General features: G+C 45.8%; 2 protein-coding genes across 4 annotated transcripts in view; one reads left to right on the top strand and one right to left on the bottom strand.

The window, feature by feature from the left end:
* Pcp4l1 (Purkinje cell protein 4 like 1) overlaps positions 1 to 7500 on the top strand; it is a 41864-nt gene extending 34364 nt beyond the window's left edge. For all 3 annotated transcript variants that reach the window (XM_076548256.1, XM_006990638.4, XM_042258579.2), the window contains 2 exons: positions 5077 to 5131; positions 6317 to 7500. In XM_076548256.1, the coding sequence (XP_076404371.1) occupies positions 5077 to 5131; positions 6317 to 6459 (198 nt within the window). In that variant the 3' untranslated portion in view covers positions 6460 to 7500. The remainder of the gene's footprint in view (positions 1 to 5076; positions 5132 to 6316) is intronic.
* Positions 7501 to 20348: 12848 nt separating this feature from the next.
* On the bottom strand, positions 20349 to 25414 carry Mpz (myelin protein zero). The gene is given in 6 exon segments (XM_006990640.4): positions 20349 to 20777; positions 20904 to 20964; positions 21111 to 21246; positions 21801 to 22014; positions 22283 to 22449; positions 25242 to 25414. Coding segments are annotated over 6 exon segments (939 nt in total). The 5' UTR covers positions 25309 to 25414; the 3' UTR covers positions 20349 to 20483.
* Positions 25415 to 26395: the final 981 nt, after the last annotated feature.

Raw genomic sequence — 26395 nt, 5'->3', positions numbered from 1 at the left:
CACCATGACCATGGCACTCTTACAAGGGAAACCGTTTACTTGAGGTGGCTCCCTCACAGTTTCAGAGGTTTAGTCTGTTATCATCATGGCAACAAGCATGTTGTCTGGTAGTATGGAGGCGTGAAGGCAGACATGGTGCTGGAGAATTCTACATCTTTTTTTTGTTTTGTTTTTTGTTTTTTGTTTTTTCCAGACAGGGTTTCTCTGTGTAGCTTTGTGCCTTTCCTGGGACTCACTTGGTAGCCCAGGCTGGCCTCGAACTCACAGAGATCCGCCTGGCTCTGCCTCCCGAGTGCTGGGATTAAAGGCGTGCGCCACCACCGCCTGGCAGAATTCTACATCTTGATCCAAAGGCAACAGAAAGTGAACTATCTCATTGGGCATGGCTTGAGCACATATGAGACCTCAAAGCCTGCCTCCAACAAGGCCACACCCACTCCAACAATGTCATACTTCCTAACAGTGCCACTCCTTTTGGGGGGCATTTTCTTTCAAACCATCTACAAGCACCATGGACTAAAAGTCACTTCAGGGTTTATTTCATCTGATAGCTTGTAGTCCATCAACCAGAGAAGTCAGGGCAGCAAGAACTGGAAGCAAGAACTAAAGCAGAGTCCATGGAGGAGTGCTGCTTACTGACTTGCTCCTCATGACTTGTTCAGCTTGTTTTCTTATAGTACCCAGGACCACCAGCCTAGGGATAGTACTGCCCACAGTGAGCTGGGTCCTCTCACAAAAACAAAATGCACCACAGACTTGCCCAGCTAATCTGGTGGGGACATTTTCTCAATTGAGGTTCCCTCTTCTAAAAGGATTCTACCTTGTGTCAAGTTGACATAAAGCTAGCCAACACATACAGGGGCTAAGCATTCAAACACCCAGCACTATAGGGAAAATTTCTCATTCAAATCACCACAAAACCCCCTAAGGGGAGATACTTAGCATGGGGCTCCATTTGTTTATTTTTAAAGGGGAGAAGTTGGGATGAAGAGGAAGATTTGATGGGTTAAGGCAATAAGCTTGGAGTAAGAAAGATGGATAATGGTTAAAACCAGGATAACAGAGATTTGCTGGCCAACAGAGGAAGTAAGTAAGGTTTGAAGGTAGAGACTGTGGAACTATTGAACTTGCCTCTTGATCCGTGACTCTTGTGCCTGGACAACTGGCCAGCAAATCTCTCACTACACATGCTCCATGCTATACATTTTCAGTGTTGACAAACTCTTATGATGACAGTCAGGCATAGTGAAAGGTATTATGTACTAGACCATTATACCGATCATGTGCAAAAAATAAAGAAAAATCAATTAACCCAAAAAGATCAAAGAGAAAAAGAACAATGACTGGGTCAGTCATCCCAGAATTTCAAAAATAATCCTCCCATGAAGCCCTTCTGGGTCTACAAGAGAGTAGCAGGACTTCCTGGGTTTCAGTATCTTGATGGGTGTCTTTTCTTGTTTTTCTTTGATTTTTTTCAAGACAGAGTTTCTCTGTGTAACCCTGCCTATGCTGGAATTCACTCTGTAAATCAGGCTGGCCTTGAACTCACAGAGATCTGCCAGCTTCTGTCTCCCAAGTGCTGGGACTAGGTGTGCCACCAGGCCCAGCTTGGTGTGTTTTCAAACCCCACCCCACCCACCCCCACCTCTTTAGCTCAGGCTGGCTTGGAATTTGTTATCCTCATTCACTGGCCTCCCAGGTCCTGGTATTATACATTTGTGTCCACACATCCAGCCTCAAATTTAAAAATTTTATTTTTTAAATTCACTATGTGTATGTGTGTTCCAGTGGACACAGGTATACCTATGTGTATGAGTATCCACATGTGTGGAGGCTGGGGGCTAACCTTGAGTATTGTTTCTCAGGTGCTGTCCACTTTGTTTTTGAGTCCCTCACTGGCTGAAACTCAACAGTAGGCCACCGTCAACAGAGTGCCACCATTTTCTGGCCTCTGTATCGAGTGGCTGTTCTGTTCTCTGACCCCAGGTAAATTTATTAGGGTGCACAATATTTCGGGGAACACAATACCACCACAGCGGGTGGTGCCACCTCTTGGCTGGTGGTCCAGGGTACTATAAGAAGGCAGTCTGGGCAAGCCACTAAGCAGCATTCCTCCATGGTCTCTGCCTCAGTGCCTGCCTCCAGGTTTCTGCCGTGAGTTCCTGCCCGGACTGTCTTCAGTGGACTGTGATGTGGAACTGTAAGCTGAAATAAACCCTTCCTTCCCAGGGTGGCTTTTGCTCATGGTGTTTATTACAATAATACAGACCCCAACTAAGACACTTACCCTGGAAGACAGAGACAGTATCTTGGTTGGTTTCACTTTAAATCCACAGTCAGTAACCTCAAGCGGGCTCCTTCACTCTCTGGTAATCCTGCTACATCACTCACTCACTTTCTTAGATGACTGTGTTACTCATTCTCATCTTTCCTCAAACCTTTAACACTCCTTGATACAACAGGCTTTCTTTTGGCCACCAACCAGCTCCCAGATCATGACACGGAAACTTATTATTAGTTATGAATGCTTGGCCTAGCTTACACTTGTCCCATTAGCTCTTATAACTTAATTTAACCTGTTTCTCTTTGTCTGTGTTTTGTCTCTTCCTTCATTCTGTATGTCCTACTCCATGTCTGGCCAGCTGGTGGCTTCCTGGCTGGCTGGCCCCAGGTGTCTATCTTTCTCCCTCCTTTTCTCTCTCTTCTCTCTGCCCACCAGCCCCACCTAGCCCTCTCCTGCCTAGCTATTGGCCGTTCAGCTGTTTATCAGACCAATCAGGAGCCTTAGGCAGGCAAGGTGAACCAAATGCAACACATCTTTACATAGTTAAACAAATGCAGCATAAACAAATGTAACACATCTTTGCCTAGTTAAAGTAATATTCCACAACATCTTGTCCTTAACTCTCCTATGACAATTGCCCTTCTTGTTTCATTGAGAAAACAGAAACACTCAGTAGAGATAATCTGTACATTCCTGCCACATCTGACACCAATTTGCATCCAGCCCATGCCCTCATTCCTGTCTGTAAATGCTGTGTCAATACCCCGTCTACAGCCAACCCTTCCACTATGAACTGTATCTGTTTTTTTCTTGCTCATTCGAGATACCACTCTGGTAACTATCCTTTCTCTCTCCCATCATCAATTTTTCCTTCTTTACTGAATCATTCCCATCAGCATTCAAATCTCCTACTTTAACAAACACCTTTTTACAACCTCATATTCATCCCAAACTACTGTCCAGTTCAGCTGTCTTTAAAGAGAAAGCTCTTTCACAGAGTTCTCTGTACTCAAAATCTCACCTGCCAATCTAGCTTGTTACCACGAAACTTCCTTGAAGTCTGATATTCTCTATCACTTTGCCACTATGGTCCTAGTCTAAATGGCCACTCTCCTGCTTACGCTGATAGAAGACTCTCCTAATTTTCCCATGTTTTTTTCCCCTCTTTCTCTGATGTGGTTTAATCTCTGTCAAATAGAACAATCCCTTAAAAACATGATAGAGAGGATGCAACATGATCAACCTCCTCATACTCTTGCTGCCATGCCTCCTTAGCCATGATGGGCTGTATCCTTTCTTTAATTGTGAATCAAAATAAACCCTTACTATTAAAAAAAACCCAACAAAAAACATTCTAGAGAGATGGGCATCATGGCACACACCTGTCATCCCAGCACTGGGGAGGTGAAGAGCTGGAGGCAGGAGGATTAGTTCAAGGGCTACCCTGTCTGCATAGAGACCCCATGTCAAATAAGCTAGCAAACAACAAACAAGAAACATCTCCTTTTGGATAACTAGTAGATATCCCAAAATAGTTTTAAAAACAAAACCAAAACAAAACAGACTTTCTGATCCTTTCCCTAAAACCCACACATTAGTTGTCTTCTCTGTAGCAGGAAATGAGAACTCCCTTTTTTTGTTTTTCAGGCCAATTCTCTTCCTCAGGAGCCATCCTTGACTCCCTCTTTATTACAATACCACTTATCCAATTAAAATCACCTTGGTCATAGATTGAAAATAATACTCATAACCTCACCACTTGCCCCCTGCACTGCTACTGTTCTGATTCAAGCTACCATCTTCTCTTGCTTGGTTTACTGCAGTAATCCACCCCCGCCTCCCCACAGGCTTTCTGCCTCCTCTTCCATGTGCCTTTTGTGCAAATCAGAGTTCTCCAATGCCTTTTACTTCTAGTAAAAGAAAGCCCTTATAAAGCCTCCCCGAGGCCCTGCATAATCTGCTTCTACCCATGGCTAGGTCTCCATTCTTCCTTCTTCCTCTCTCCACTTCAGCTATGCCTGGATCCTGATGTTCTTCAAAGAGGTTGGTCATACTTCCACCCCAGGGTCTTGCCACGGATATCCACAGTCTTCACCACCCTTCCTTCTACAGCTTCCTTTCTCAGGTGCCACCTTTCGGGCACTTTCCCAGGGCTGGTGATATAGTTCAGTGCTAAAGCATTTGTCTAGCATGCAGGAGGTCCTGGACTCCATCCCCAGGACTTGATGATGATGGTGGTGGTGGTGGTGGTAGTGGTGGTGATGATAATGATAGCTCCACAGCTGATCAGATAGGCTTTTCCTCACAACTATGTAAAGGCCTGTTCCCCTGACCTTACCTAGCGCTCATCATTTCTCTACCTTGCTTTTTCTCTGGCACTTTTTATCATCTTAAACCACAGTCATTTTGTTTGTCTGAATAGCCCATGAATGAGCTCTGTGAAAGCAGGGTTACTTTATCTGTTTTGTCCTCTACAATTTCTCTGGCATCAAGAAATATTCATTGATTTAATTCATTTTGAAAAAAGTTTTCATTAAGTAGCTTGCTGTGTGGCCCAACTTGGTCTGGAATTTGTGACAATCCTCCTGCCTCAGTCTCACGAATGTTAGGATTACAAGCATTCTCTATCATGCTGGGTTTATTGAATGGATGTTGATTCTTTGTTTAATCTGATCTCAAGACCTACTTCCTCGAAAGATCTGGGAAATATGTCTGGTCATGGAAAGCTTGAATGTGCATAAAAGACCTTCGTACTTCCATGCATATCTCACATTGTTATTCCTGTCTTTCAGCTTAACACAAAAACACCCCCAGCAGCCAACCAGGCATCTGACCCTGAGGAAAAAGGTAAGTGAGGCTGGGCTAGGCTGTTAGCAGAGCTAATGAAGGCTGCAACATGATACAAGCAGAACTGTAAATCTAGAAGCTCCGAATACCAGATGTGAAAGGAATAGGGCCTGGATAAGTGAAACAAGGGGTTATCATAGCTCTAGTTTCTTGCTATTTTTTCCTAAGATGTCATTGTATCAGCATTCTCTCTCGATTTTATCACCTAGAGTCTTGAAAGGTTGGAAAGGCATGTAAAATGATAAGAAGGGGTCGGCAAGATGGCTCAATGGGAAAAGGTGTTTTTTTTTTTTTTTCCCCAAGCCTGATGACCTCAGTCAGTCTCCAGGACATACATGATTGAACACAAGAAGTAGCATTCACAAGTTGTCCTCTGACCTCCACACACGGGGCAAATACAGATTCTGGGGGGAAAAAAAGTAATGTATTTAAAAAGATTTGTTTAGTTAAAAAATATCTGTGGTACACACTTTAATCCCAGCACTCTGAAGGTAGAGGCAGGCAGATTTCTGTGAGTTTGAGGACCGCCTGGGCTACAAAGTGAGTTCCAGGAAAGGTGCAAAGATACACAGAGAAACGCTGTCTCGAAAAACCAAAAAAAAAAAAAAAAAAAAAAAAAAAAAAAAAAAAAAAAATTCTATGTATGTGTGTGCACCTGTATGAGTTTATGTGCAGCACATGCGTGAAGATGCCCAAAGAGGCCACAGGGTTTCAGAGCCCCTGGAACTGGAATTACAGGTGGTTGTGAACCACCAGATGTGTATGCTGGGATTGTAACCCAGGTCTCCTGCAAGAGCATTAAGTACTCCTAACCACTGAGCCTATTCTCTAGCCCCATAAAACATTTTTGAGTGATAAGAAGAAACTTATCAGATAATCCAAGTCACTGTTCTCCACTAGGAGTTGAAGCAAGGAAGTGTACTTTAAGGATCTGAACTACAGGATTTAGGAATAAATGACGATAGAAGACATTTGTTATTTGATCCAAGAATAGCAAAACCTCTTGTGGAAACTATGGTACTTCTAAGCCTAGCACCTTAACTTTTAGAATCATCATTCAGCTGTAGTCCTTGAGAAGACTAGGGGACCTCAAAGAGTCTAGCTCAAAGTGCTGTGTTTGAGGTTTGGAGGAAAGGACTGGATTCGGTTGGGTTGACTCAACAGTGTGTCTCCAACTGTCTACAGGGAAGGCTGGCAGCATCAAGAAGGCGGAGGAAGAGGAGGAGATCGACATCGACCTGACAGCTCCCGAGACAGAGAAGGCTGCCCTTGCAATTCAGGGCAAGTTCAGGCGATTCCAGAAAAGGAAAAAGGATTCCAGTTCCTGAGTGGCCAGTCTTCCCTTCACCCCTCTGCTTCCTCTCTCCCCTCCACAGCTCTGACTCTCATGTGTCTTGTCCCTTTATCCCCAGACTCTCCTGGAGGCAAGCTTAACCTTTGTATATTCTTTTCTCAGGCTCTCTTAAGCTCTCACAGTAGTAGAGACGCAAGGACATGAGAAGACTTGTTGGTAGTCACTAGGCTAAGGGTGGATCAGTCCCTTGCAGAGAACAAAAGGTTTTGAGGTATGACCCTCCCCTACCCCTAATGCTAAGGGCAGGATGGGAAAGCCTTCAGAGCGCAGTGCCTGAGGGTGGGGTCCTGTGTATTGTGCCCGTTGCAGCCTTCAGACTTCAGGTAACACTTTCAGGTCCTTCTGCAGCACCCCATTCAACTCCCAGGAGTCAGCCGAGATGCAGCTGCCCCTTCCCCTGGGCAGACATAAATCAAGGAGCTTGCAGAGTGCAGTGGTGCATGCCTTTAGTCCCAGAACTTGAAAGGCAGAGGCAGGTGGATCTCTCTATGTTCAAGGCCAGCCAGGGCTACATAGAGAGAGACCTTGTCTCAAAAAAACCTGCACCCCCCCCCCCAAAAAAAAAAAAATCAAGCAGCTTAACATATTAGTGCATGCTGAGTAGATTCCATCCAAGGAAAGAAAGCAGATAGAGAGGCAAGGAAAATCTTCCTTCATTGTCCATTCTGAAATCAGAGGAACCAGAGATGGCAGAAGGTCCAGAGGCCATAAGCTAAGAAATGAAAACTAGGAAACATTTAGGAAGGAAAGAAGTAAAGAAAGGCAAGATGTCTGAAGCTACAAGTTATCATTAAATAAATACTACATGAGGGTCTCTCTGGCCTTTGCTGATCTGCCTGTCTCTCAATGCACCCCCATCTCTCGTCATCCCCAGAGCCACGTGAGCCAAGTGACACCCCTATAGTTCTCAGCCACCCCACTGTGGAGTCAGGGCAAAAATAGCCACTGTATGTGATTTTGGCATGTTAAATAATCATAACAATAAAAAAGCCCTCAAATGGGGCCGTTGAACCTCTGCTGGTGTTTTCTCGTGGGTTGAACATGAGTGTAAGCCTGAACTGGCCCCGGGGAGGGTGGTAGAGAGGCCGCGCATGCGCGCGCAGATTACACGGCAGCACAGGAAACCGACAGAGCCTGAGTAAATTTCAGCCAAAGCGAATCCCGCCTTCCTTCTCCCGACCTTGGCCTCACCTTGATGCACCGCCCACACCGTGCCGCTCTGCTGCCGTCACCACCCTCGGGTGCACCTGCAAGGATGATGTCCTCCTGCCTCCCTGCCAGCTACCAACACACTTGGCACATAGCTCTGAAAACCAACCAACCCGGCTTCTTATCCCCACATGACCTGTTCCAGATTTCCCTCCTACTTGGTCTTCCTCCCAGATTCTCCCGTCCCCTCCTAGCGTTTGTAAATCAAGAGATGGAGACAACAACTCTGGACACTAAAGAGCACCACTCTTTTTTTTTTTTTTTTAAGAATTTATTTAACTTTTTATTTTATCTGCATTGGTGTGAAGGTGTCAGATCCCCTGGAAATGGAGTTACAGACAGTTGTGAGCTGCCATGTGGGTGCTGGGAATTGAACCCAGGTCCTCTGGTAGACCAGCCAGTGCTCTTAACCACTGAGCCATCTCTCCAGCCCCAAGAGTACCACTCTTACACTGTGGGTTTTAGCCAGAAATCAAATAAAAATAATGATTTTCACATGAGCCAGCATTATTGAGAAATGATCTCTCCACCTTAAAATGATTGAATATTGAGAAAAAAAATCATCTATACTTGCCACACTTCTCCTTACTTTTTTGTGGGGATGGTGATTAAAACAGTTCCACTGCACTAGCCAGGCATGGTGGCACACGTCTTTAATCACAGCACTTGGGAGGCAGAGGCAGGCAGATCTTTTGAGTCCAAGGCCAGCTTTATCTACAGAGCAAGTTCCAGGACAGCCAGGGCTACACAGAAAAACCCTGTTTCAAGAAAAAAACGTAACAAACCAGTTTCACCTTGTAGTCCAGGCTAACCTAGCACTTGCTATGTAGCCCAGGCTGTCTTTGAACTCACAACCATACTGCATTGGCCTCCCAAGTGCTGGGATTACAGCCTTGTACCACTATGCTCAGCTAATGGTTTTTATCTTGGTAAATTTTGTAAAACATATACTTTACCATTTTGGTTATTTTTATTTTATGTATACTATGAGTTGGGGATTTTGAGTTAGTTATTTTTATGTATATCAGTGCTTTGCTTGCATATATGTCTGTGTACCATGTGATGTGTGCCTGGCGCCCATGGAAGTCAAAAGAGGGCATCAGATCCCCTGGAATTGGACATATAGATAGATGGTTGTCAGCCACCAGGTAGGTGCTGGAAACCAAATCCAGGCTCTCTGGAAGAAAGCTAAGCCATTGCTCCAGCCTTGAGCTATTTATTTTATGTACGTGAGTGTTTTCCTGCATGTATGCATGTGCACCATGTGCATGCCTGGTGTCCACAGAGGCCAGAAGACAGCATTGGATTTCCCGGGCACTGGAGTTATAGGTGGTTATAAGCTGCCATGTGGGTGCTGGGAACTGAACTTGGTTCCTCTGCAAGAGCAGCACCATATCGCCAGCCCCCAAATTTTGTCTTTTAAACAACTTCCATCCCCTATTCCTAGCCTCCGTGAATTTTATTGTTCTACTGCCCATCTTTATGGTTTCCATTATTTTTTTTTTTAAAGACAGGGTGTTACCATGAGGCTGGTGCTATCCTGAAACTCAAGATCCTCCTTTGAGAGCTGAGGTTATAGGAGTGTACCACCATGTCTAACTCTGTAGCAGGCTTTCTTTGGGGCCACCAACCAGCTCCCAAATCATGACACAGAGACTTAATATCAATTATGAATGCTCAGTCTTGTCTTATGCTTGTTGCACTAGCTCTTATAACTTATTTTAAACTGTGTCCCTTCATCTAGATTTGCCTCAGAGCTTTTTACCTTTTCTTCATTCTGTATGTCCCATTTTTCCTGCTTCTTCTTTGTCTGTCTGTCTGGCAGCTGCTGGCTGGCTGGCCCTGGACATCTCTCTCTCTCTTTCTTCCTCATTCTCTTCTCTTGCAAGCCTAGATCCCTCCTCCTACTTATTCTTTCTGCCTGCCAGCCCCTCCTATCCCTCTACTGCCTAGCTATTGGCTGTTCAGCTTTTTATTAGACCAATCAGGAGCCTTAGGCAGGCAAGGTGAAACAAATGCAACGCATCTTCATATAGTTAAACAAATGCAGCATAAACAAATGCAACACACCTTTACATAGTTAAAGTAATATTCTGCAACATAAACAAATGTAACACATCTTTAGATAGTTAAAGTAATATTCCACAACATAACTCCCTTCTTTCTTTGGTCCAAGAATATAGAAATCAAAACCATGCAGCAGCCATGAGTAAGAAACAAGCAACAGTATCTCTGGAAGTCAGCCTATATTCCAGAGTATATTCATGCCTAGCGAGCCCATGGCTATGGGATATTAATAGAATTGAATAGTAATTCATAGGAGGGCCCTCTGCAAAAGGAAGTACTTCTCCCGGATGCTAGAGAAAAGAAGGAAGTTTCATTGTTATGTTTGTAATCTGATATGAGTGCAATATAGTAATTGTGGTAGCCTTTCAACTCAGTCTCATAGGTAAATAAAAAATAACCTCATTGCTATGCCTGGGGTGTGTCCAGTATTCCCTGATAAAATAAGTACTCCCGGGGCTAGAGAAATGGCTTGGTTGTAAAAATGCTTGCTGCTCTTCCAGAGGACCTGAGTTCAGTTCCTAGAACCCAGGTCAGGTACAACTCCAGCTCCAAGGGATTAAATACTCTCTTCTAGCTTCTCTGGCCACTCAAATACACACACACACACACACACACACACACACACACACACACACACACACACACAAACAACAGATCGTTTAAAAATCTATCTAAAGAGTGCTCCTTGTCCTTTGGTCCACGGATGAGATAAGAACTGACTGACATTTCTACCTTAGTCTTCCCCTAAGACACTGAGACCAGGCAGGAGCTTCCTGGCCCTGGCTATGTGGGACTGCGCTGGTTCAAGGCAATGGTAATTTCTCTGTCGTCAGCCTGTTTCCTGTAGACCTGCTGCTTGGAGGGTATCTGCTGAATCATTTTGCCACACTAATGTGGAGCCTGTTGATGCAGTCCCAACCCATTCATATTGGTAATAAAAAAAAAAAAGCACCATAGCGTTGATTTGGGAAAGATAATTCTGACCAAAAAGAGATACTTGGGTGTCTTCAGCTAAATCAATGGTGATTCTCAGTAGATGCTCTAAGGGCTGATTCTCTTCCACCTGCTGTTCCTCATGACTTGAGCTGGTTGCTTCTCTCTGCCTGCCTGGAACACTCTCTTGAGGTCCAGGACTTTTTTTTTTTTTTTTTTTTTTTTTTTTTTTTTTTTTTTTTTTTTTGAGGTCCAGGACTTTTGATGGGCTACCCTTGGGGCTCTAAAACTCTGCCAAAGAAATGATCCTTGGATGCTAATCACAGAGAGACTTTTTTAGAGTGTTTTGTCTTGTGAAACAAAAACTGGAAATCTCTGTCCTAGGGAGAGGCTGTTACAAATGGATTAACAGAAAAGATAAGATGGGGGTTGGGGAGACAAGGGACATGGTTGTGTATGCCTGTAATCTCAGCACTTGAGAGGTGGAAGCAGGAAGATCAGAGCTGCAAGGTCATCCTTGGCAACATGCTTAGTTTGATGGCATCCTGGACTACATGAGACCTTGTCTCAACTCCCACACCCCCAAAAAAAGTTTAAAAGAAAAAAAACTTTTATGCACATTACTTCTGATGACAAATGTGTGAGGTCCTCTCACTGACATAAAGCAATTCTCCAACTCTGAAGACATCTTATCCTATAGTTGTGACACAGGTATCCAGAATTAATGTCACTTGTGACTTGCACGTCTGGCTAACCAGCTGCCAGTCAGAGCACTTCCTCCTCCTCAGTAATTTGCTGGAATGGCTCACAGAACGTGGGACAGTTCCTTACTTATTATTGCCACTTTGTTCTAAAGGGGACAGCTCAGAACCCACTCTGGTGGTGGGCACTTGTAATTCCAGCATTGGGGATCTGAGGCAGGAGGATTAGGAATTCAGGGGTAGCCTGAGCTAGATAGTGACATAGTGAAAGGTGAGAAACAGGGAAAACTCCCCTGCCTACCTCCCAAAGAACAGCTATGAGAATGGAAGAAATAAACAGAGCAAGGGAGGTGAGTGGAATCTTCGTGTGCCACCTTTGGGCATGTTCCTGGCACACTGATATACCAATTTGAAAGCTCTCTGAACTTTGAACCCCAGTTTTAGAGTCTTTATAGAATCATCATTACATAAGCATGATTAAGCCACCTGCTGTTGGTGGTTAAATCAATCTCCACTTCCTCTCCCCTTCCTGGAGATCAGGGTTGGGTTAAAAGCTCTAATCCTCATATCAGAAAGTTGGCTTCTCGGGCAGTCAGCCTCACCGCCTTCCAGGAGTCATCCTGGAGTCATAACTAACATCAACTCTGGTGTGGTTGAAGTGAGCTTTTGAGCTAGCTGAGGTAGGTGCCCATGCCTGTAATCCCAGCAGTCATGAGGCTGAGGCAGGTGGATTGCTTTGACTTTGAGATTAGCCTGGGGCTACACAGTGAATTTTAATGTCAGACTGAGCCACATAAGGAGATCTTGTCTCAAGCCGGGATTAAGGAATATTGAAAGAAACTCCCCTCACCCTTATCACTCAGTAAATGCCAGGGGTTCTAGGAGTCCTGTGCCCAAGACTTGAGGGTGAAGACCAAATGCGTGTTTTAGTAGAAACTAGTCCAAGGCTTGGGGGGGGGGGTAAAGGCATTTACTCAACTGGAATTAATATAAACATTTAATAAGGAATAGACACTTCAGACAGAAATACTGTACGTGGGGCTGGACAGACAGCTCTGCAGTTGAGAACACTTGCTGCTCTAGCAGACGACTCAAGCTTGGCTTGGTTCCTACCTTCTGCCTGTAATCAACTCCAGAGGATCTGACTTCTCATGGCCTCTGTGTGCACTCTCAAGCATGCGCACGCGCGTGCGCGCGCACACACACACACACACACACACACACACACACACACACACACACACAGGTGGTTTTTTTTTTAAATAAAGAAACAGAAAGAGAGAAAAGAGAGAGAGACACTCAGGACGCAATGGGATCCTTCAATAGCAGTTAGAAGTTACTCAGCCTTACCTGCTGGGCCATTTGTGCAGGGTCATATTTGAGTAGAGTTCAGAGAGCAGCTCCCAGTCCGAGGAGGTAAATCTTAGATCAACACTTGTCTTCTTCCACAGGCGCCACTTGGGATGAGGCTCCAGAAGCCATTAGGAGCTGGTCTCTCTCATTGTCTAAAGAATTCCAAGTCACTGGGTCAGACTCCAGAGAGTTATGCTCTGCCGGTTAGAATGTGGATTTTGCTTTTCCTTTTTGGCCTTGTTGACACTGTGTATCTTAGTATATCACATTATCCCGCCCATATCACTGACTTCCGGTGCTTTCTCAATTGTGCAGGTGTAACAGAGCTGGGATCACAGTCCTGATGAAAGTGGAAGGAGTCTGGGGATCTTATAAGCAGGGATATACTTTTAATTACATTCCTAAATCCCAGACCTGGAGAGATAAAGACCTGGGTGAGGGCGGGAGTGGGGATGGTGGGGGGTGTTTGTGGGGGATTCAAACAGTTAAAGAAACAAGGATTCTCTCTCTGGACAGTCTTTCAAGCTGCATTCAGACACTTGACAGTGTTGCAGGAGAGGCTTGCATTGATCTTGCCCCAGTAATTGAGCTAGTTCCCTTCCCTTCCATGACTTCCTCTGAGAGGGATTCCTGCCTAAGACCCTTCTAGGAGCTACCCTCCCTTCCCAGCTCTTAGCTTCTCGTTTGTTGCTGAGTTCTTCTTATTTCTGATAATTGTTTGCAGAAGTAGTGGCTCCTGGTAGCTCCCTTGTCCCTGCCCCGTGTTCAGTGTTTGAGAATCAGCCCTCATTGGACTCACTCTAATTAGCGGCTGTCATCCTGTTTGTCATAACCACTCTAAGTGCAGTCCCTGTTGTCTGTGCTTCTGGAAATTGGGAGTTTGAGGGTGAGGAGTTTTGCTTTTTATATTAAGTCAGGTATCACGGGTGCTCTTCCTTCTGGTTAAGTGGCAGGTCTGACTCCAGAAAGGCAAGAGATTCACAGTCAACAGATAGGCAGAAAGTCAGCCTGTTCACAAGACCACAAGAAAAGCATCCTCATTCTCTCCTTTGCTATTTCCTTCTGGAAGCCATAGGAGAGTACTGGCAGCCCTTGTACCCCGCTTCACATTCTAGCTTCCCTTAGAGTTCGTTTATCATCAGGACTGTTAGTCAATCAATTCAATCATTGAGACTGTGAAAGGAAAAGGACCTTGAGAGTCTTAGGAAATACAATCAAGGGGCCAGATTCAGACAGCATTGAATGTGTGTTCTGGAAGACATGAACAAGGTGGGGGCTTATGTAGACAAGTGTAGTTGGTTTTGTTTGTTTGTTTGTACTCTTGCTCTTTGGGAGTCTGCTACCCAGCTCCGAAATACACACATGGAGACTTATTCTTACTTATGAATGCCCAGCCTTAGCTTGCCTGATTTCTAGCCGGCTTTTCTTAAATTATCCCATCTACCTTTTGTGGCTGGGTTTTTATTGGTGAAATTATTAAGGCCACTCCACGTAGTTAAAAGGAAGATTTATTTAGTGGGTAACTTACAAAAAAGGGAAAGGTAGGTTGTGGTGTCTGGGGAAGGTGTATTGCAGTCCAGCAGTGTTCTCTGGAGCTCTGCTCGGTCAATCTCCACTGTCTAGGGTCCAGGAACAGAGAGCGCGTTGGCCCATCCAGATCTTGGGTCTCTGGCCGCCTCCCTTGGCCCCGCCTTGTAGGTGCGACAGTTACGGAAGCCTCATTGGGGGTTGAAACTTCCAGATCAAAGCTGGAATGGCTACCCACTACATGTTTTTGCCTGTCTCTATTCTATATACCTTTTTTTCTTTCTTACTCTGTGTTTCCTTTTCTCTCTCCTCCTTCCTCTTCTCTTTTCAGTGTTCTTCTCCCATTTATTCTCTCTGCCTGGCAGCCCTGCCTAACCCTCTCCTGTCTAGCTATTGGCTGTTTAGCTCTTTATTAGACCAATCAGGTGTTTTAGGCAGGCATAGTAACACAGCTTCACAGAGTTAAACAAATGCAACATCAAAGAATGCCACACTTCTTTGCATCATTAAGCAAATATTTCACAGCATAAATGAATGTAACACATCTTAAACGAATATTCCACAACAGGTGAGCAGTACTGCTTTATTGCAAAGCCATAAAAATTCCTTTCTAGTAAAAATTTCTTTCTACAGAATACCAAGAAATAACTGAGACTATGTGACTATCAGAAGATAAAGGATGTGCATAGTAAATTCACAAAATGGGAATCCGACCTTCAGGTGCATAGCTTGAGTCTCTGAGTGCAGTGTAATTGTCTGGTTTCTTCAGACGCCTGCAGACAAATGGTGGAAATGGCCAAAAGCTCACACACTTGGACACCAGCCTGAGAGGCAGGTGCACAAATCCTGTCCCTCAGTGTCCTCTCGATTCTAGGTCTAGTTCTGAGGTACAGTCTTAGTTCAATGACTCATGTGACTTGGAAAAGTTAATAAATGTCTCTGTGGCTCAGGTTCTTCATCTGTAAAGGGAGGAGGCTGTGTCGGAATCTAAGGACACAGTGGGCCTATAAGGAGACGAGGTTACCTGCAAATATTCTTTGCTAGATTGAACTCTGTTGACTTAGATGACTTCATAGTTGGGGTCCTCTGGGATCCTCATTCTGTAGACTAGGGTGATTCTCCATTCTCATGCTATAGATAGGACATGAATAGTGGTAAAGAAGACTTGTAAGATGCCACTGTGGGTTAGTCTGCATTCTGGGCACATTCACATATATTAACTCATTTAATTCTTTTTTTTTCCCAAGACAGGGTTTCTCTGTGTGACAAACCTAGCTGTCCTGTTCTGGAACTTGCTTTGTAGACCAGGCTGGCCTCGAACTCACAGAGATCTGCCTGCCTCTGCCTCCCGAGTGCTGGGATTAAAGGTGTGTGCCACCGCCGCCCGGCTTAGAGAACTCTTTAGAGGTATAAATAAGGCTTGAGGCCCTCCCAAGAGTTAGAGAAAGAAGTTGCTACCTAGTCAGTGTTGCACCTGATGTGAGCCTCCTGTCGGTTCATCCCCTCTAGGCACATCAGCTCTTCTGAGCCCCATTTCTCTATCTGGTTCGCTTCCAACTACTTTTAACTTCAGAGAGCCTCACCATATGTTCCCTCCAGCAAGAGGGAAAGCGTTTGGATGAGATCGAGGCCCAGGTAGACATCTGCGAGTCAGGTAAAGCCAGGACTGGGGGGGGGGTCCTCCCGAGAAGGAAGAAAGAGGGTCTGGTATGTGTCTGGCTTGCAAGACGAAATAGGTATTCTAGGACTCAGTTAAAGGGTAGCCTGCTCCACCCTCCCACCTTCTAAACTGGGCTGGACAGCATCCCTGACAATCAATCTTCAGTTATCCATGTGGTATAAAAAGCACAAATTCGGGAGTCAGGCCACCTGAGTTCTACCCCTACTTCAATTACTCATTACTTTGGGAGTTATTTGGTACTTTGGTGGCTCACTTTCTTCATTTGTAAAGTGGAGATACCAGTAACATGGTATCTACAAAGCAAGTTCCAGGAAAGGCGCAAAGCTACACAGAGAAACCCTGTCTCGAAAAACAAACAAAAAAAAACAACAAAAAAAAGAGTTCTCTAAAGAGGGCAATACAGGAGGATGAATTGCCCTTTAGGGAAAGTGTCAAGAATCTATGGAAGGGTTTTTTAAAAATTAATTGTTTGTGTGACTATACAGAGTGGAAGATCCTGGTAGTTAAGAGTCCAGGAAAAATAAGGATGCTAGACAATAATTCAATGACCCGGACAATGCAAAAGAATTATCCCAAACCCTTGAAAAGTCTCAGTGGGCCCAGCAGATAGCTCAACAGTTAAGAATACTTGCTGATCCCTAAATCCAGTTTTAGGGGCTCTGATGCCCCCCCCTTTGAACTTCTTGGGCAGCAGGCATGCACATGATACATATACATACACACAGACAAAAGACTCATATACATAAAGTAAATAAATCTAAAAGCAAAACTTCCAAAGTAACAACTTAAGGGGAAAAGAATATTCATCTCTAATTGACTGTAGCCTTGTGGAAATTTTAGCATTAGTGTGTGGGATAAACAAAAGAGAATATTGTAATCTCTGCTATAAAGTTAATTCATGCGTTTTTCTCAAATAGATAAAGCCAAACAAAAAGCAGTATAATGTATCTCAAGGAAGCCAAGAGGTAATCATTACCAAAAGGAGGAAATGATTGATAATGCTGAACACTGCTAAGAGATGACAAAGACTCAAAAGTGACCACTGCATTGGACAACAGGGGTCTAGTGATGTAGCTTAGTGGTAGAGCCCTTGGCTCAAGTGCACAAGGCCCTAGGTTCAATCACTAATAATACACACACACACACACACACACACACACACACACACACACACACACACACACACACACTATGCTATGCTAGAAGCATATTTAGCGTGGACATCATTAATGCCTAATGCCCTTTGAGGAGCACAATTTTAGTGGACTGATGGAGATGGAGACATGAAAGGCAGGCATAGGCTGAAGGGAGAGAGTGGGACATATTGCAGATAATACACCAGGCAGACATGTTCAAATGGCTTTATTATACAGGGAAGCAGACAAATGGGGCTATGCATAGAGGTGGAAGTATGGAAGCTATTAAAATGCATTATATTTTCTCCATCATTTCCAATTAACTCTTGGGTTTTGTTTAAAATATTTATTACAGTATATTCTGCCAATAAAGAGGTTAACTTTTTGAAGTATTTCCTGTGTGATTTTTAGATTTCCTGTGTTGCTTAAAGGCCTTCTTACCCTTGTGGAGTTTAAGCAAATACCCTGACTCACCACACCACCTCTCCACTCCCAGACTGGCCTCGAATTCAAGGCCAACTTGCCAGACTTTAAACAAATACATTTTAAAAAATAATTGTCTTCCTCACTCCTTCTCAAATTCGTGAACTCTTCTTTAATCATTGGTGTGGTGTGGTGTGGTGTGTGTGTGTGTGTGTGTGTGTGTGTGTGTGTGTGTGTGAATAGACACAGCCAACACAGCCTGCTGAGTCCGTTTAGTGCTACTTGAGTGTATTTGTTTAGGACTGGTTGCTCGGGACTTAATTCTGTTTTGTTTTTGAAACAAGGTCTTGTTCTGTAGCCCTAGCTAGCCTTGAACTCCTAGCAATCCTTTTACCTTCCAGCCTTCTGAATGTTAGAGTCATAGTAGTGTACCACCGCACTTTCTTACATCCGAATTTCACTTTTTTATATAGTGTGAAATAAAATCTTGGTTTTCCTTCAGACGCTGTGCCGATGTCTTTTATTAAGAACCCTTTGGGCAGCTGGAGGGATGGCTCCACAGTTAGGCTGTGTGCTGCTCTTGCAGAGAACCCAGGTTCAAGTCACAACATTCACAACCCACAGCTCACAATAGCTTGTAATTCCAGCTCCAGGAAATCTCTTCTGGACTCCTCCAGCAGTAGCACTCATATGTATGTGAACACACGTGCATGCGCGCGCGCGCGCGCGCACACACACACACACACACAATTTAAAAACTTATAATTAATAAAAATATAAAATACATAAACCATATCCTCAAGTGAATAGACACACTCCACTCTTGGGTTTGACAAAGCCAGTGTCAATCATGTCTGTGACTTAACAGGGAGAATGATGTGTAGCTGTTTTCTCTGTTTAGTAAACAGTGGACCGGGGAAATTGTTACAAACATTTTTACACAATTATATAAGGATTCCAGGATATTAGTGATACACACACACACACACACATACACACACACACACACACCAGACTGGCTAGTTATTTATAGTGTATCTAGACTAGAGAACAAAGAAAACGAAGTTGCTGTTGTTGTTTTTGAAACAGGGTCTCTTGTAGCCCAGGCTGGTTTTCAACTTTAATTTGCTATTTAGTCAGAACTGGTCTTGAACTTCTGATCCTCCTGCCTGTACCTTCCAAGAGCTGGAGTTATAGGTATGTACCTCCATGCTTAGCATAAAGTTCTATGTATATTTGTAAAGGTAAATGAGATGTGTGCTAGTTTATAAAGCACACTCCTTTAACTTTTTTAAAAAAAATTTATTTTATTATTTGTATGCATGTTTTGCCTGCATGTATGTCTGTGTACCACATGAGTGCCTATTGACCACATAGCCAGAAGAGGATGTCAGATCCCCTGGAACAGAAGTTACAGATGGTTGTGAGCCTCCATGTGGGCCATCTGACCCATTTCTCCATCTCCAAAATGAATCCCTTTAGGCAAGACTAAAGACATTTTTGAGGACCTGACCCTTAATAACATAGTCATGTGTTACAATATGTACCACTAAGCTGATAGCTGAGGAAGGTTCCTCCTAAGAAGAACCACAGTCTCTTGATTCTCACAAAAGGTCTGGGAATTGCACAGGGTGGGTAGAATGATTTATGAAGTGCAAAACAAGCTTACCAAAAGCAAGTAACCACCCTGGGGAACACAGCTTGTGAGTGGCTGGCATGATTTAGAATTCAGGTCTTGGGAAAGAAAGCTATTGTGTTTCCACCCACGTAAAAGCAGAGCCAGACACAGATTAGAACGTAGTACAAGCTCCCTAGATAGTATATATATATATATATATATATATATATATATATATATATATATATCTGTATCTATAAGCCTATTTCAGAGTTTTCCCCACTATGCTACATGGGCCAATACCATAAAATCAAACCTGACAACTAAAACCAGCTAATGAGGAAGAAACGTGGGCTGGGAATGAGAAGGAGAGGTAGGGATTCTTATGAGGACTAGAAAATGCAAGACAGAGGCAGCAGCGTCTGGAAATGTCAGTGTTTATTAAACATTTAAGGACGTTTGGAGGTGGTAGAAGAAATGTACAGAATGTAGAAAAATCCTAACAATCCCCTGTGCCTGGGAGCGCAACCTCTTTCTTTCCCTCCTAGTCTCCTTTGGTTTTCCGGTTTTCTGTCTGATAATTGATTTTTTAAAGACATTTCTTAAAGCCCCCTGCTCCACCCCTGACCTGTGACGATCCATTTTTTTTTTCTCTTTCCCCAAATCTTGAGTCCCAGAGCTGTGCTCCAGTGTGGCCAGAGGGCATCAATCATGTAGCTGAGGTCTGAGGATCAGGGGCTCCACTGAGTGGGCTGGCTGGCTCTCCAGTAAAGACTTAGGGAGTGGGGAGCTGCAAAGGCCACATGACGTCATTGGTCCTCAGTCATGAGGGCACGGGCTCAGGTAAACAAACAAACAAAAAAAAAAATGGATGAACAAATAAAAAATACTCGACAACCTAAATAAACCCTGATGGAGAGTCTGATCTGGATGATGTGGATTTGAGCCCAAAGACAAGAGTGTGGAGCTGGGCCACTGGAGGGAAAGAAAAGAGAGAGAGCGCGAGAGAGAGCCAGGGGATCAGCTGGGGTAGGGGAGGGGGGAGGCTAAGTGGCCTGGAGTTGGGCAGAGGCAATCAAGGTCCCTTTCTTCTCGGTGCCTGAGGAATAGGCACCAAACACACAGCCCTTGGGGCAGGCGAGGAATAGGGTTAGTCCCCAGGCTCCCGGAAAGCCGAGGGGTAAAGGCGAAGGAGGAATCCAAGAACTTGGAAAGGAAGGTTGAAATGAAACTTTACATCTCATTGGGAGGTAAGGGCAGGGCAGGGATGAGGAGCAAGAGGAAAACACCTAGACCTGGGAAAAGAGGAGCCTAGGTACCCCCTGCTCCGACAGGGCCTGGATGTGACGGTCACTTGTCCGAGTCCAGGCCCATCATGTTCTTGAGGGCGTTCTTGAGGCTGGTTCTACTGGGGGACTTGACTGCAGGGCGGAGCTCCGAGCTCTGCTCATCTTTTCGAAGCTCCATCTCGATGACCACCACCTGAGAGCCTTTGGTGGACTCCGTCGCAGACCCCCGACCCCCCGCCCGGCCCGCTAACCGCTATTTCTTATCCTTGCGAGAATCCCCCAGCCCTTTAGACTTCTTCTCACTGGCGGCTTTGGTGCTTCTGCTGTGATCCAGCATGGCATACAGCACGGGCGTCTGCGGGGAGGATTGCGCACATCAGCCTCGGGCTTGACCTTGACCCCCCCCCCCCCCCCCGCCCCATCCCTCACTGATGTCCCCGGATTCCCAGCGTTCTCCTCCCCGGCTTAATGCCTCGCTAACCTGCCGCCCGCGCTTCGAGGAGTCCTTAGAAGACTTGTGAAATTTCCCCTTCTCCATGGCACTGTGGAAAGAGGTTTGCAGCAGGATTGGTCTCACTGGAGCCCGCTCCCAGCGGGCCGCACTTCCTCTTTTCACTGGCCCTCCCACCACTGAAGCAGTCTCGGGGGATCCTGGATAGAAGGTGGGGAGTCAGGCCCCGCCCCTTACCTGAGCCTCCTCTGCAGGGCCGCCTGCCTGCGCAGCCAGCAGTATCGAACCAGGTAGAAGAGCAGCAGCAGCAACAGCACCACCCCGAGGATGCCCCCGATCACGGCTCCCAACACCACCCCGTACCTAGTAGGCACTAGGAAGGGACGGAAAAAAGAAATAACGTGGGTCGCGGGGGGGAACAGAAGCTTCGCACTACGCCTATTTCCAGTGGCTGGAAACGTGAAAATTCTAGCCAAGGCTGCCTTTTGCCTCTCTTCCCAGGTTTTTACGATTAGTTTATGTTATTTTGGGGGGCGGGGCAGGCTCTCACGTAGCCCAGGTTGGCCTTTAAGTAGTCGTTGGCTACTTGCTATGTAGCCAAAGATGGCCTTGAACTTCTGATCAACCTGCTTCTACCTCTGGAGTACTAGGATTACAGTCAGAACCATCATGCCTATCCCCGCCGTTCCCCACTCCCAACCCCCACAGCACTTTTGCTATATATCCCAGGCTGGTCTTGAACTCACTGTGTGACCCAAGCAGTCACCCCTGAGCCTCCCCAGAGCTGGGATTAAAGGCTTGCAGTACCACATGCAGATTAGTTGAGGCTATTTGCCTCCCCACCCCCCTCACCCCCGGTCTATCAGTCCGCCCTGATACCCTCCTTGAACTGCCTCCCAGACCGCTGTCCCTTGTCCCTTCTCACACCTTTTTCAAAGACATAGAGTGTGACCTGAGAAGTCTTGCCCACTATGTCTGGTGGGTTTTTGACATCACAAGTGAAAGTGCCGTTGTCGCTGTAGTCAAGGTTGTGGATGACAATGGAGCCATCCTTCCATCGAGGGTCCCCGACCCACTGGATGCGCTCTTTGAAGGTCCCCACTTCGTCGATGTAAGGTTGTCCTTTGGCATAGTGGAAGATCTATGAGGAATGAGGGAAATCGTGTGATCTGAGAACCTGAGTGTGAAAAGCCGCCAAAACTCGACTCCAGACTCGGGGTAACAGATCTTGGCCTGTGAGAGGGAGGACCGTGCACACAGATACAGGCAAGGTAACAAAGACTGCTACCTACGCTGCAATTGAGTTTATGGCTCATAAAACAGTTTCCCGTCTGCAGCCCAAGTTCTCTTTTCTGCTGTTTGAAGCCCCCTATCTGTTGTCTAACCCCAGGACCCCCTCATGCACTCACCGAAATGGCATCTCGCCCCCCTTCAGGCTGGTAGCGCCAGGTAAAAGAGATGTCATCTGAGACCCATTCGCTGGACCAGAAGGAGCAGTGCAGGGTCACCTGGGAGCCCACAGCACCATAGACTTCCCTGTCCGTGTAAACCACAATGGCCAGGGCCGGGGACAGCACTGCAAGCAGAGGGAAATGAGATGCACGTGGGCCCCGTCGGACATAAAGAGGATATGAGGCCAGTCCGCCGTCCAGGGCCGAGGCCATAGCAAAGACACAAGTATTTTGAGGCCTGCCTCTGTCTGGACTAACTCGGTTGGTGAAAGTCAACGCTGCATCTGGCTTAAGGTCTCAACAGAGAGGCTATTCCTCAAGGCCATAGCCACACCACCCTGAACGTATCCAACCTTGTCTGATCTCAAAAGCTAGGCAGGCTCAGGTCTGCTTAGTGCTTGGATGGGGCGGCTTCTTCAGCGCACAGGAAACACATCAGTGCTTTTCTGTAGGGTTCTAGAAGGTGGGTTGTGTCCAACTCTCACTCCACCATTTAGTCTCCTTTTCCTTCTCTTTCTTTCTTTTTTCTTTCCCTCCCTCCCTCCTCCCTCCTTTCTCTCTCTCTCTCTCTCTCTCTCTCTCTCTCTCTCTCTCTCTCTCTCTCTCTCTCTCTTCCGAGGCAGTCTTACTATAGTCTTACTCTCCTAGAACTTATTATCCTCCTCCCCCAGCCTTCCGATTATTGGGATTGTAGGCTTGTGCCAATGGTTGATATCTAACTCTTTTTTTTTTTTTTCAAGACAGGATTTCTCTGTATAGCTCAGGCTGTCCTTGAAATCACTCTGTAGACCAGGTTGGCCTGGAACTCACAGAGATCCACCTGCTGCTGCCTCCCAAATGCTGGGATTACAGGTGTGCACCATCCCTGCCTGGCTTGTTTGTTTTAAGACAGGGTCTTACTATGTCGCCCTGGCTGTCCTGGAACTCAATATGTGGAACAGGCTGGCCTAGGACTCAAAGAAATCCACCTGCTGCTGCCTCCTGAGTACTGGAATTAAAGGCGTGCACCACCAAAGGCGTGCACCACCACGCCATGCATACATCCTTATAAACTGTTCAAGTAACACCAATAAAGCTAATGTCTCTTTGACACTTACTCTAACAACCAATTTCTTTCTGAATGTCTCCACCCACTCTGAACCACCATTACCAGTTAGTAAATATGCTTTTTCTATGTACACAACTCAATATAAATGCCATAAACTCAAGATATATCTGTACTTATAACAAATGGCTAAATTTGTTTTGTGGAGCTCTTTAAAATATAATGTATATACAATATATTGCATTATGATGTACTTCTTTGTTTTGAATTAAGAATATACGTATCTGGGATAGCTTTCCATGCTGACTCATAGACATCAACCCTACTTTTAGCAGCTTTGTAGTATTTCAGAGTACAGCAAATGCAAATTCTTGCAAGAAGACAGAAGAAGAAGAAGAAGAAGAAGAAGAAGAAGAAGAAGAAGAAGAAGAAGAAGAAGAAGAAGAAGAAGAAGAAGAAGAAGAGGAGAAGACTAGAGAATGTTGAGTCTTCTTGCTGGGCACAACTGTCCTGCCTGCCTGTTTGCCAGGGGAGAAAGAAGCTGGGCATAGAGTAAGACCCCAAGTCCAGCACTCAGGTGACTCTGCATGTGGACCTCTGTGGTTCAGCCGTCTTCCCCTTTCTCGGCCATATTGGCTCAGTGCCACCCCTATAACGCACCCACACAGCAGAGTCATTCCAGGGAGACTATGTGTGTGGGCTGGCCCTGGGTGGGGACAACTGTAGACTCTTCTGTTCTTTAGGAGGGGGCAACCAAACAAAGTCTCATTGTCTAAACAGTGCTGGAGGCTCATGTTACACCCACTCTCGCCCTCATTGTCCTGAATCCCCCACCTCAGCAAGCAATATCTTCTCTTTACCTCCTGGGAATTCTGCCTTCTCCTGGGAATTAGAGCCTTCTTGGGAATCCCCAATCTAACAAAGAGGGTCATTTATTGGTTCTGACTTCTGGTTCTCCTATTATATCACCAGTCTTTGCCCTTCTCCACTCTGCTCAGGGGGTCTATGGGTAGGGCACAGCTCTTTTGCGCCCTTAGACTCCTTAGCTCCTCATTCCCTTTACCAAGGCTTTCTCCAACTTCCTGTCTTCACCATTGTCTTGGGGTACCACAGAATAGTCCACTATGAACCAGGAAAGTCTAACTTTTGCATTTACAACCCAAAGAGTTGAACTTGACCGAGGAAAGAACCCTAGGTTTTCTAACTGTCCCCCTCCCCTGCTGCTCATCCCCCCTCCTCACTCCAGCTTGCCTACTGCCAGCACAGGATGCGAGGCAGTTTGGAAGGATCTACTTAATTAACCTTGCTTTGATGTTCTCTTGCTCACTCAACATCTGCCGGAGGTAAAGGAAAAGGCCGATCAATTTAAGGAAGATGGCTTTACTGGGACAAGATCCTAGGATTCACTCACATGGATGAGAGGCCACACGCAGAAACCCAATCTAAGAAGCGGAGATCACAGAGGGGTGGGCTCATTCATTAGTTCATATTCCCTGACTTTTCTTTTCTGGGAAATTAAGGTTGGGTAGCTCTTGCCCCACTTGGGAATGAATTTGATTTGATTTGATCCTATTCTTTTCCATACCCCCTTTTGCTTCCTGACAGGCTGTCTGCATGGATCTGAGGGCAGCTGACTTCTACACTGGGTGCTCAGGGAAGCTCTCTATTGTCTCTTTTACTGTGTCTTTTAAAGAAAGACCTTTCCCCGCTTCCTTTAAATGATATACACCCTCCCTCCCCACACCTAAACAAAGCATGCCCTTCCTGCTCTCGCCTCCTGGTTTTTGCAGGGAAGAGTACAGTGGAGAAAGGGAGCGGTTGCTGAGAGACCACCTGAATCTCGGGGTTCCGGGACTCAGTGCCTCCACTTACCCAAAGAAGAGAAGAGCAGGGCAGCCAGGATAGGGCTGGGGCTGGATGAGGGAGCCCCAGGAGCCATAGCTGGGCCAGGGGCTAGGGCCCAGAGCGTCTGTGGGGTGGAGAAAGTGGGGGTCAAGGAACTGAGCGGGGTTTTCTGGAACCCGCTTAAAATCCCCTGGATTCCCAGCATGAGGGGGCTGTCCCGAGCCAGTGACCAATTGCAGCCTGGCATGTGCAGTTGAGAGGTGGTGGGGAGGGTGGCAGGGGGCATGGAGCAGAAGGGGCATTGTATACTCTGGGTGGAGGGGTGGGGGGATACATACCACCCCATACACAGAAAGCTTTGTGTATACTGACCTCCCCCTACCCTAGGCTGGAATGCTGGGGGGGGGGTGAGGGAGAGGGACAGAAAGGGACACAGACACACTTCTCTGAGGAATAGATAAGCTGAGAAACCTAAATCCTAAAGGCCACGCAAAGGACTTCTTCCCTCCTTGCCTGAGAGCCCTAGGACTTAAGAGGCAGGTTTCTTTCAGAGAACTCCCAAATTAGGGTGTCCCTTTGTTGTTCTGACTGCTATGGCAACACTATAGCCAACTTGAGATGGCAAAGCCCTTTGGGAACAACTTTTTCCATCTCCCTACATCCTAGGAGATCCTACCTAGATAGGAGCTTTTCTTTACCCAGAAACTTCCAGAAGCCCAGACCTCCCCTCTTTTGTTAGGAAATCCTTCACCGCCTCACACTATGCTGCGGTTTAATGAGCAAAGGCACATACTGTCCTGCGTGCCGGCCATTTGGAAAGGATGAGAAGGCTGGTAGCAGAATGGTAGTTCAGTTCTTCCTGCAAGCTCAAAATCCACTTTGAGGAGGCAGAGGGGAAAACAAGACAAGCTCCTCATCAGCCAATGAACAGAATGCTGGGGATACCAGCACACACAACCAGCCACTCACTCCATCAGGAAGATTTGGTTCTACAAATGACCTTCACTTAATGCATGAAGTTCAGAGGAAAGAGCAGTCAGGGCTGGGAGTCTAGGAGGCAATGTTATATAGGGACCTCGAAGGAGAAGTGACATTTTGAAAAGGGGACTAGGAGGGACAGTGGCTAGATGGAAGAGCAAAGAGCAGAGATAAGTAAGTCTCTCTCTCTCTCTCTCTCTCTC

The sequence above is a fragment of the Peromyscus maniculatus genome, chromosome 11 (assembly GCF_049852395.1).
Source record: "Peromyscus maniculatus bairdii isolate BWxNUB_F1_BW_parent chromosome 11, HU_Pman_BW_mat_3.1, whole genome shotgun sequence".
Taxonomy (NCBI): Eukaryota; Metazoa; Chordata; class Mammalia; order Rodentia; family Cricetidae; genus Peromyscus; species Peromyscus maniculatus.
The sequence above is the reverse complement of the archived record's forward strand: the minus strand, read 5'-3'. Positions and strand labels throughout refer to the sequence as shown.